This window comes from Xiphophorus hellerii, chromosome 22 (genome assembly GCF_003331165.1).
Source record: "Xiphophorus hellerii strain 12219 chromosome 22, Xiphophorus_hellerii-4.1, whole genome shotgun sequence".
Taxonomy (NCBI): domain Eukaryota; kingdom Metazoa; phylum Chordata; class Actinopteri; order Cyprinodontiformes; family Poeciliidae; genus Xiphophorus; species Xiphophorus hellerii.
This window is the reverse complement of record NC_045693.1, coordinates 22,299,988-22,312,335: the sequence shown is the minus strand read 5'-3', so window position 1 is coordinate 22,312,335 and position 12,348 is coordinate 22,299,988. Positions and strand designations below refer to the sequence as shown.

Here is a 12,348-nt window from a genome sequence, read left to right as displayed (position 1 = left end):
GAACAATTGAGAAAGACAGTAATTAAGATCTATCAGTTTGGAAAGGGTTATAAAGCCATTTCCAAAGCTTTGGGAATCCAGCGAACCACAGTGAGAACCATTATCCACAAATGGCGAAGACATGGAACAGTGGTGAACCTTCCCAGGAGTGGCCGGCCGCCCAAAATCACCCCAAGAGCGCAGCGACGACTCATCCAAGAGGTCACAAAAGACCCCACACAACGTCCAAAGAACTGCAGGCCTCACTTGCCTCAGTTAAGGTCAGCGTCCATGCCTCCACCATCAGAAAAAGACTGGGCAAAAATGGCCTGCATGGCAGAGTTCCAAGAAGAAAAGCACTGCTGAGCAAAAAAAACATTAGAGCTCGTCTCAATTTTTCCAAAACACATCTTGATGATCCCCAAGTCTTTTGGGAAAATATTCTGTGGACCAATGAGACAAAAGTGGAACTCTTTGGAAGGTGTGTGTCCCATTACGTCTGGCGTAAAAGGAACACTGCATTTCAGAAAAATAACATTATACCAACAGTAAAATATGGTGGTGGTAGTGTGATGGTCTGGGGCTGTTTTGCTGTGTCAGGACCTGGAAGACTTGCTGTGATAAATGGAACTATGAATTCTGCTGTCTACCAAAAGATCCTGAAGGAGAATGTCCGACCATCTGTTCGTGAACTCAAGCTGAAACGAACTTGGGTTCTGCAGCAGGACAATGATCCTAAACACACCAGCAAGTCCACCACTGAATGGCTGAAGAAAAACAAAATGAAGACTTTGGAGTGGCCTAGCCAAAGTCCTGACCTGAATCCTATTGAGATGTTGTGGTATGACCTTAAAAAGGCTGTTCATGCTCGAAAACCCTGTAATGTAACTGAATTAGAACAATTCTGCAAAGATGAGTGGGCCAAAATTCCTCCAGAACACTGTAAAAGACTCATTGCAAGTTATCGCAAACGCTTGGTTGCAGTTGTTGCTGCTAAAGGTGGCCCAACCAGTTATTAGGTGTAGGGGGCAATCACTTTTTCACACAGGGCCATGATGGTTTGGATTTTTTTCTCCTTTAATACTAAACACCTTCATTTACAAATTGCATTTTGTGTTTACTTGTGTTGTCCTTGACTATTTTTTAAATTGGTTTGATGTTCCGAAACACTTAAGTGTGACAAACATGCAGAAAAACAGGAAATGAGGAAGGGGCAAACACTTTTTCACACCACTGTAGTTTTACTCACCCCTGAACATATTCTAAACGCTGAAAACGGTTTATCAAAGAAGTCTTGGCATCACCCTTTGTTGGGATGTAAACCCGGGCATCACTGGACGCATTACAGTGACATGCAAAGGACATGCTGAAAATAAATATTAGATATAAATATGTTTGAAAGTAATGCCCAAGCACTCAAATCAAGTAACCTTTATTTGAAATAACTCTGCTATGAATAGCACCCTTATAGCAAGAAAATGCCTGAAATAATCATGAATATGTTGCTAAGCTATATCTAGACACAACACTAATTAATTTCCTGATCTTAGGAGTTGTTTTGTGTTTCCTTATTATTAGATATTTTTTATATTAATGTGTAATAAATCAACAAAATGGTCAAAATCAAGAAGTGGAATGAAAATTTGTGAAAACAGAGCCCATGTCCATTGAAAAAAAAAACCCGTCTACAGTATATTCTTACAATAAAAGTGTCCGAAGCTGCAGCATTATGTTACAAACTAAGCATTCTGAGGTTTAGTGGTTTCTGCTCAAATAATTACTTGAGTTCATATGAAAATATAAAGCAAGCCATTTAGTGCCTGGCACAGCCAAGGCAGACCTGAGATCTGTGCAAAACATCAGCAGATTTAACATCTGAAAGCTGCTGACTGAGAATTTTATTGAAGCAATATTCAGACGTCCAGATCTATGGCTTAGCCGAACAAAAGTTTCTTCACTTGCGCTTGATTTTAAAGGTGTGTAGCACATTTGAAATGTATGTGTTTTCGTCAAACAGTGCCAAGCCGTCGCCGCGGTGCGCACCAGAGAACCCAGCACCTAAGAAGAGCAAAGGGAAGGCGAGTTGCAGCATACCGACCTCATTAAACCCGCTGGACCAAACCTGCATTCACCCCGAGTCCTACCATGTAGCGCAGAGGTACGGCCCGCACAAACACACACCACTGCACACGCACACTTGTTCAGCAGCAAACCCCACTGGCTGGGCATGTTCAGACAAAGATGGAGCTGATTTTAACACCGTCTCATATGGTGCTGGTTATAGCGGTGGAGGACTCTGATTTGATTTACGCAGACATGGGATACAAGAAAGGAGGCGTTGGCTTTCCGCATGTGCATGGCGGCGTGTGTCCTTGTGTGAGAAGTGATTGTTAGAGCTGCTGATGCTGTTATCAAAAGCACATTGAACATCTGCCGCAGAAAGCCGTGTGCGTGCGCGTGTGTGTTGGGGGTGTTTAAGCCCTTTCTCCTGCAGCTGTAGTCACTCAACTGTGTTTAGTCTACATACGTTCTGACACTAGTGGCTTTAAGAGTTACTCCACTCATGTTGATGCGCCTTTAATCGCCCCGGTACGTGTGTGGGATGGTGTGTGTCTCTCTGCACACACATGGAGATAGATTGCTTTATGAAATCTCTTCCTTGTCGATTCTGTTTTAGCCAAGGTACTATTCTCCTTTTGTTATTTAGCACACAATTGGTCCAGTTTTATGCTAATTTTCTCTACTATATATTCAGACTTCTGTCTCCTGCCGAAAGCTACAACTTTAAAAATTAAGTTTCATTCTTTCATGCTTTTTCTGCCTGACAGACATCTCCCTCTCTTGAACTCTCTGAATATTTTGTTTTCTTTCTTTCCCAGTGGTGTTTATTATCTTGGCTCCATAAGGTGCCCGTCTCCTGCTGAATTAAAATGAAAACTTTTACCTAGAGAAGTTGGGAGCGCAAAGAGAAATCACACTGTTTCTGCAAATGCTTAAAAAATCACACAAAAAAAAAAGCAAATAATTTAAAAACGCAAACAAGGGTTGCTTGGGGGGAGGTGTGTTCTGAGATCTTCACATTTAAGAAAAAAAACAGGGAAGAAAAAGTGACTTTGCATTTAAGGAACTTATATTTCTGTAACATTCATCACTCTGAATCCAAATAACTGTGCCACGACTATAAAATTTAGTCGACAAATCCGGAGCTCCTCAAAATGCTTTCATCAGCTTCATGTGTATTAAGTGTATTAAGTTGAAACGTATTAGCTCCTCTGCTACGATGTCTAGATTATTTCCTCTCTAGATCTGTTTATTGTCACAATACTGAAAGCCAAGCTTTGAAAATTCAATTGCAATTATAATTAATAATAACAACAACAAAAAAAAAACATTTGGGCAATAGAATTTATATTTTAAAACTTTTGAAAATTGCACCAAAGAATTGCTAACTGTTCGTGTTGTATATACTTAAATAACTAGTGCCACACAAAGCAGAAAGAATGAAGTTGATGTACTGGAGTTAAACACTATTATGGACCAGCAAACACTGACAGAAATGCTAAGCATCTTCAAGACTTTGTGAAATGTGAATCTGTTTTTTATGCTTATTAGATCTTTTTTTTTTAAATGTAATTATTCACCACTAGTTATCGCCATATCGAGGGGGCCTAAGTCCACTCCGTCCTGCAGCTGACAGGTGTGTTGGAGAAGGGATACATCTAAAAGTTGTATCTGGACGACTGGACTTTTATATTGGAGTTTCCCTACTGTGTTACAAAAAAGGATATTTCTGTTCTGGTCTAACTTTTTCTATACTTCTTGCCATCACAGTGGCATTTGATGCACTTTTTAGTCACACAAATCCAATCTTGACTGGAACAAATTAGGTTGTGACTTGTGAACAAGCGAATTCTGGTCATCTCAGACTTATATTCAGTTCAATTCCTTGATCTCATAGAGAATACTAGTATAATTACACTAGTTTATGGTAGTTATGCTGTTCCAATTTAATGTCTCTGTGAGTGAACACTCATTTCAAAAACTATGAAACAGCCTTTTTTTTGCATCTTAGAGTTGGAAGCTAACTTGACAGTAAAGCCCAACCATGTAAGCAAATGTTTTGCATTGAAATATTCAGAAAATTAAACAACTCTTAAGAGTAAAATGTTTGATTTTTAAGTAGTAAAGCAATGAAATATTAACTGGGAAGTATGTGGGAGTCCTGGAAGCTGATTGGGTGACCTGGCAGCTGATAATCATGATGCAACCGTATCTGTAAAATCTCCTGCTCTTCTATTCACCTACAGCCGATGAAATCTGCAGGTTTGGGAAAGAGCATTGTGAAGGAACGCTGTGAGCGTGTATGTAAGCATTCATGTGTGTTGTGTCTTTATGGTTTATACGGAATATCATGTTCATCACATTAGGGGAACTAAATCCTCCATTACTGCTCGCAGCCCACACATCAGCCGCCTTTTTGAAACCATATATCCACACATGCAAGAAGCAGAAACACAAACGCGCAGACACATTTTGTCCACCTTTCCTTTTTAAATTACGTTTTGCTTGTGCAAGAAGTGAAGCCTCACTCTTCGGATTGTTAATATTTATCTTCAGAAGAGAAGGGAGTTTAACATTTTCCTTTTTTAATACATCTGTTAACAGGCTGTCGCAAAATTTTTGAGTCAGATCCAGTGTTGCAGTAATAGTAGTAGTAATCTGGCACCAGTCTGCCGAATATTTCCCTGATAAGTAACAGTCGGGCCCCGATATTTCTCCAACACAAGGCAGAGCGGGTCCTTGCTCTGCGCCTGGATAAAATCTACCATCACTGCCCACCCAGCTCCAGCCCCCTGTACACCCTCACACGCGCACGCCCCCACACACACACCACCTACATGCACTGTGGTGGTAATAATTGTTAAGGCTAATAGCTGGCCAAGCCTCTGGATTTCCAGTCTTCCTTAAATACTAACATACATCGCTGAAAAATGAGATGACCAATGGGAACTTGGAACACTTATTGGCAGCAGCCACTATCACTCATCTGGGCCTTTTTTTTCTCTTAGATTTTACTTGAAAACTGATATTATTCCCTCTGTATCTATTTAGATGTTTATCATTGTTTAGATTAGCAGTTGAGAAAAGCTTGCTAATATGACAGGAAGGGGATGAAAATAGTTTAACACAAACAATTCATCTTTTACAGTGTGTCAGCCATAAATTTAAAAGCAATTTTATCGTGAACTGCCAACTAAAAGTTCATTTATGTGTAATATGTCAATTCAAAGACTGCTGTTCTGGTTGTCCATTGGCTTTGAATTCTTTTGCAAGATATTATATGTATCACAGTACTAATAAACCTTTGGATTGTGGTGAAAAATCTTGTCTCTTTTGAGTATAAATTTAGTAAATGCAACATTTCTCCAATAGTGTTTTGGAGGAAAACTGTATTTAAAAAACTCCACCACATAGAGGCAACAGTCCTCAATGCAGTTGTCCCCGGTTCAGTTCCCATCCCTGAACCATTTGCTGAATGTCTTCCTCTTCTTGTGTTTGCCCTTCTTCCTGTCCATCTACTATTGACTAAAGGCCAATAGAACCAAAAAACCTCTAAAATAATAAACCCCGTCTGTACAACTAGAACTACAACCAAACGTAATTTTATTTTCCGCAAATGAAAACAAGCTGAAGTTGTTGGAAAGAGGAGAAATCCAATTAGAGAAGATTTTAGTCATGTTGAAAGGTGGGGCATGTTGGAAAAGTAAACAATGGGACCTAATTTTCTTAAAGGTCAGGAAGTGAATGATTCTTTGTCCTCACCACGATGTGGAGGTCTTGTTTTTCAAGTGGAGATTCTGCTCATGGTCGGCAGCGAGACTAGTGTCGTCCAAAGACCTAAATCACGAGCAGTAGCGCCAGGACACACACAAAAAAAATATTTTTTAAAATAAAATATAAATAATTGTGTTTAGATTTTGAAGAAGAATTATTATTTTTCACTTCTTCTGCAAATTAAACACCCAATATTTTGAAGAAACAAAGTAGGCAATTTTTTTGAGAAAGTGAATCTGTTCAGCATTCTAGATCCAAAACATAAGATGGGTTTTGGATATTAAAGTTATACAATGTCCTACATTTTGGGGGCCAATTCTGTTCTTTTTTTTTCCTTCTTTCTTTTTTTCTCTATTATAATTTTATCAACAGCAAAGGTGGGATATTGGACTCAATTTTTCTGAAAAGTTTAATAAACCCATAAGCTAGACGCTTTTGGACCAATTCAAGAAAACACCAAGACCTGGTCAGAAGGAATGAGTTCACATATGGGAATGTTTCACATTTGATGACACAATGAAGAAATCTTGCAAGTTATATTGTTCCTCTGCTTAGATTACGACTCACATTTTTTACTTTATAAGGAATGCTGTGTGTAATTTGTAAACGGTGCACATCCAAATCCTACTGCGAAAAGTACGGTTGTGTAAGATGACTTACATGACTCTGACGGGCACGATTGAACTATAATTTTTGGTACTTTTATTTTAAGAAAATGACTAGAGGTGACTAAAAATTAAATAACATTGTATGAAAAATAGAGTCTTATTAAAATAAATAACCATGTGCTGTTAAATTTAACACCGATCTTGTGTTTCTTGAGATAAATCGACTGAGACATACAAAATGTGCCCTGCTGAGCTTGAAACATACGTATTCAGTTTCCTGTTCCTCCCTGGCTACCGTCCCTGACTGCGTCTCCATCTCCCACTCGCTAAGCCATCAAGATGAAACCATTTCTCTTTCTGTCGGGGGGGAAAGATGAGAAGCTTAGACAGAAAAACGAGTGTTCACCTCGGTGTTAGATACAGCTCGGTCCTGAGGTCTTTGTTTTTTAGGGTTTTTTTTTTTTCTTCACCGCTAAGCCATTTCTGGCACATATTCTGCTAATTATTTTTTAGTCATGTGGCTTACCGATGTTGACAGATTGATTCAGCTCGAATCCCCTCCACCAGTCACTGAGATTCAGTGGCGGAGCCTTCTCAGCTCACAAGTGACTCATAGAAACCTTTATGCACAGCACAGTCACTGTCCCCTCTCCTGCCAATTGAGCATTTCTGAGGAGCATTGTACATGAATCAACTTTGTGTGTACGTATATATGTGTGCTTCCACCTGTTCCGTCCATCACGGGGTGGACAGCTGCGGAGTCTTTTTGGCGTCAGTCTACCAGTAAGCGACATCCATCACTGGTCCACAAATGAACACATGCATTCACGTCCATCACCAGCTGTGCCCAGTGTCCGCTGTAAATAATATACGCAGTGTGCGCACAATCCTCCCACAGCCACACTTATCTCATTCTTCCATTACTTCTTTGTGCTACTTTGGATATAGGGACACTTTGTCACGCTTGTCTGTTCAACTTGCAGAGCAGCTAATTAGTTTGGATTTACATTTCAAGCTCTAACCTGGAGCGACCGTCTAGACATTATGGTGTGAGACATCATGGTTGGATAAAGTTATACAAGCGCGCGGGTTGGCAGGCTCGATGTCCAATCCCAGCACAGCGGAGGCAGTGTCCGGAGACAAGGTGTCAGGGCGTTTACAGCCCGTTGTGGATGCACCTGATTTACCAAGGCATAAATAAAATGTGTTTTTGGAAATGGAAAGGCGCCTCAGCAGCTGATGATTACTAACACTCTCCCTCTTTAACTGGATTTTCCTTCAGTGGGAGCCTATTTCTGTTGATTTAAGTCATTTTCTTTAACTTCCCTTCCTGGTTTTTTAGGAGAGGAAATATTTGAGCGTACAAGGAAGTGTTGGGCTTGTTATAGTCGCCTCACTGAGGCTCATAATGGCTTCAATTTTTTATTTTTTGCATAAAACGAGATTCTCGAATGTTTAAAGGCTTTCACTTCAGGGATGGATACGTGATTTTAGAAAGTTCATCTTCTATCACCAGGTGTTTCTGGTGTTTGTAAATCCTTCTCGTGGTTCAGCACTTCAGGAGGTTAATGTCTACATTTTGGCTGTACCATCTCAAGCATTTTTGGCAGTCATTCTGTCTGCTGCAAGGTGTCCAAGTTTAGTACTTTTGCTAAATGAATTACCGAACAAACATCTCCTACAAAGGAGTTTGCTGTAGAAGTCTCAGTGATAGTTCTGCTGCAGCTTCATAAAGCTAAGCCTAACCCCCTGTCTTGTTTTAAGAATAAAAACTTTTTCCTGAACAATCTATATTTTATCACTACTTATTGAATATTTAACACGTCCAACAGTTAGAGATGCACCAAGAAATCGACTGGCAACTGAAATCTTACAACTTTTAGCTTGACCGGCCATGACCCATTGCAGGCCAGTTGGAGACTCAAAAAATAAAACTGATCAGTGAACACATTATATCTAAGCTTCAACAGGTGATACTGACAGCAATACTCTACAGGGAAGAAGATGTTATTGCAGGAAAAAGTCAAAGTGAGATACTTTCGTCTTCGGTGAGGTGTTTAAAAAATGAACGTCAGTGGAAACAAACAGAAAACTGTATTTCATCTGTTCATCCAGCTGACTTCAGTAGATTAATGGAGGAATATGAGAGCAAAGGTTTTGCTCAGTTTTTCTATGTTTGTGAGCTACAAACCTTAGAATTGACACTAGATTGTCCCAACAGGGACATTTTTGCTCATTGCGATGTGTGTGCATGGTTGCTTGTCTCATGTGTGTCGTGTGTGTGTGTCAGTGTTGCTCTGTGACGGACAGACCACAAGCCCAGGGTTTATCCCACCTTTTCAGTCATCTTCAGGGTGGATAAGAAATAATAATAAAGACTATTGAACTTTTTTTTTTTTTTTTCAATTAAATTTGTTCTCATCCTTTTGGAGCCAAAACTGAATCACAAATCCAATTAATTAATTAAGCACTAATCACATAGCTTTTTCCTTATGTCTTTTCTATCCAGGTTTCTGTCTCTTGTGGGTGGGATTGTGGACCAAATAGGCAGTGCAGGTTTGAAACACAGCGTGGAGAGCAAGGTTAACATGAGTTGTATTGAGGAGCTGGCCAAGAAAGTGGACACCACCCCTGAGACTCTCAAACTCATCATAGACGGCCTGACACAGCCGCCTGGCTTTGACATACGACAGAGTAAGTGTTTTTCTGCTCACAGTAACACAACTCACTCAGCTTGTTTAGCAACACAGAGACGGGTGATAAAAACCAAACCAAAAATATATATATCTTTGCCAGCAATTAATTTTCTATAGCGACACAGTCAAAATCATTTAAAAAAAAGATCTGAATAAATAATAATAGTTTGTTTGAACTTTATGTTAGCATGCTTTACACAATAAATGTCTTTTTTTATTATTATTTGCAACTGTCACAAACTGAGCTGGACTTTCTCCCAACAGTTCTACTGTTCAAAATCTTGTGCAAAAACCTCAAATCTGGGCACAGAAACCTCTATGTTGGATCGTACAAAAGTTGATTGTCATTTTTCTGCAATCTAGCCGTCAGAGTAACTTCTGCTAGTCTATCATCTTTCTGCCGTAATGTCTTTTACAGTTCCCCACCAGCTAGCAGAAAATCAAAGCCGTATTTGTCCTCCTTTATGAATGTTTTGCTAGTTATAACACACACTGACTGACTTTTCTACCCTGGACTATAATAGCCTTGTCTTGGCAGTGTAACTTGATAGGTTCTGACAGTGCTGCGGCTTCCTCTCTGCAACCCAACAGTCCAGTCGGTGTCTTTCTGACAGCGTGTGATGGGTCCAGCAGACTCTGCTGCTGGACGGAGTGTGCGGCAAGCGCAAATGCAGCAAAAGCTGTTTTTCTGCTTAGCTTCAGGCTCTTGAGTTCAGGCACACATAAACAACATCCGACTTAGTCCTGCTGTTTCTCAATAAAAAACAAAAAAAGGATTTAAATATTATTTTACGCTCAGATTGTGAGAAATAAATAGTGGGTGAGTTATTTCAAAGGCATTTATTGCAACACTCAATAACAAATCAAATGCTTTCATGTTTTTTAGCTATGGATTTGGATTTGTCCGGCCACTTAGCATCGTCCAACTCTCAAAAAAAAAATAAAAAAAAATTAAGGAGCGCAACTCAGAGGTTCACTCTGGGGTTGGCCCTATTCGGTTGCAGTACACTTTGCTTGGCCTCCTAGCCAGAGCTCAGCTGAATAAACAGATGGGCTGAAGCTACCGCATAAAATCAGGGGTTTGAGGGAGAATAATTGTACCGGCTATTTCCTGGATCGCAAGCCCTCGTTGTTTGTGTTAATGATACCGAAAGGAAAACAGATCCTGTGCGCTGGCTTGGTGGAAAGTACGGATGGACAGAATGCTGAGAAATGTAGAAGTGTTGTATGTAGACACAGGTGTTGAGTTACCCCTGGTATTGTGTGGTATCTCTTATTTTTCTTCATTCCCTCCCCCCCATCCCTCTGCACACAGTTTGACTAGCCGCTACACTTATTTGGCCCCATCTCCTACAAGTGTGCCAGCTTTTCTACATCCTCTCCTTTGACTTCCTTCTTTTTGGCAGATTTTGGGCAGGCGGACTTTAAGCGGGGCATCGTGTCGATGAGCGATCTGCGGGTCGGTGCCGTGCTCACAGGCCGAGTGGACAACACAACTCTGTTCGGAGCTTTCGTAGACATCGGCGTCGGCCGCGCCGGCCTCATCCATAAGAGCCACATCACCCTAGACAAGCTGCCCGCCAGTCAACGCCGCCGCAGCCTGGTGCTGGGCCCCGGGGAGAGGGTGGAGGTCCGGGTCCTCAACGTCGACGCTCAGAGGGGACGCATTGGGCTGGACCTGATTAGGGTCCTCCAGTAGATTCGGGGGTTCCTTTAAAGAATACTCCACACTTGGACTGTGTCTGTCACTTGAAGTTACACACAAACCAGTGTGAGAGACAAACTATCTCCAGATGTTTACAGAAACGTTGGACACAAAGTGACTTGCTGCTTCTGAGTAGAGCTAATATATATTATTTATGGGAACGGTTCGAGATGTTTTACAATCGTTACATATTTCAGTGCCTGTCGGTGGTGGCTGTGATGCACAGTGGTTGATAAGTTAGCACAAGTTTAGCTAAATACACTGGTTAGTGAGTCAGATGACAGATAAAATTTATAATTAGCACGTTAGCTGTGAGGCTAATAGTGTCATACCTGAACTAAATTGGCATAAGTTTACTAAATATGATGATGCTTGAGTGTAATTGAGATTAGTATACACAAACTCGCTCGGAACAAAAAATTGTAGTCTTGATTCCTTTTTGTTGTTTAGTTTTGAAATACTCTCAGTAATTAGCCAATAAATATTTCTCTTTACTCCTTGTTGACCGTTTCTGATCTCACTCGCCGTTCAATGTGAATTAGATATTAAAATATCGACTTAATTAAAATATCTGGAGTTGAGTTGAAGTTTATGTGCACTCATCATGGCCATTAACGTCACATTGATTTTGGGCTTTTCCTGGTGTATTTTGAAATATGGATTCAGCTTCACCTTCACTGAGATTTAAAAAAATCAGGTGCACCAGTTTGAACTGATCCAAGATTTTCTCTCCCCAAACATGGTGTAAAAAAAAAAAAAAAAAACTAGACATAAAAGTTCAAATATCTGCTGCATTAGCGAATTGTTCCATGACCACAGCTTCTGGCTTGATTACGGTTGAGTATTTGATCGCTGCTCTTGTTAGATGATTATTCTTATTATTTTAATTAGCTCGTTCCATACCTAGCTTTTAAACAAGTTCTGATCATTTGGAAGATCAACAGGTTAATTGGGTTGAGTTGAACGGGAGAAAATTTATGTGATGCAGCAGAAAAAAAAAAAAACACTGCCTTTAGTCCAAGTTTTGATTACAGAGAAAGAGAAAAATATGTAAAGATAAAATAGGTGGGGGCATGTGGCTTTGATTGAGCTGGCGGGGGGAGGAGGATGCATCACAGAAGACGATGCTGATTCTGACTCTCTGACTGTAGCGAAGCCTGAAGGCTTTTTAGGCAACATCCCAGACAACAATTATCCTCTGATACACAAACGCCCTAATCAGCTGCTTCAAAATTAATCCCAGATTCCCCATCCACATGATCTAATTTCTTTGTTTTTATGAAACCGGAATAAAAAGAAAACAGAAAATATGATTCTCGGTAAGCCTTAGGTACTCTTTGCCAAACATTACAGTGAATGCGGAGTACCTCACTGTTTATGCTCATCATCGTCCTCTGGGCAAACAAATGGGATATATTTTAGATGCACAAACACGAAGAAATATACGATCGCTTCTATTGCCGCTCACAGTTTAAAGTAAAAATCTGAGAAGATTTGTGTGTCATTTCATTCGTGAACTGCGTTT

The 12,348-nt window shown here is 40.2% G+C and overlaps 1 protein-coding gene across 1 annotated transcript in view; it reads left to right on the top strand.

Moving 5' to 3' along the window:
• srbd1 (S1 RNA binding domain 1) overlaps nt 1-11,415 on the top strand; it is a 55,344-nt gene extending 43,929 nt beyond the window's left edge. Inside the window, exons 19-21 of the mRNA XM_032554006.1 lie at nt 1,997-2,137; nt 8,932-9,116; nt 10,525-11,415. Coding sequence (XP_032409897.1) covers nt 1,997-2,137; nt 8,932-9,116; nt 10,525-10,817 — 619 coding nt within the window. The 3' untranslated portion in view covers nt 10,818-11,415. The remainder of the gene's footprint in view (nt 1-1,996; nt 2,138-8,931; nt 9,117-10,524) is intronic.
• The last annotated feature ends 933 nt before the right edge of the window (nt 11,416-12,348 follow it).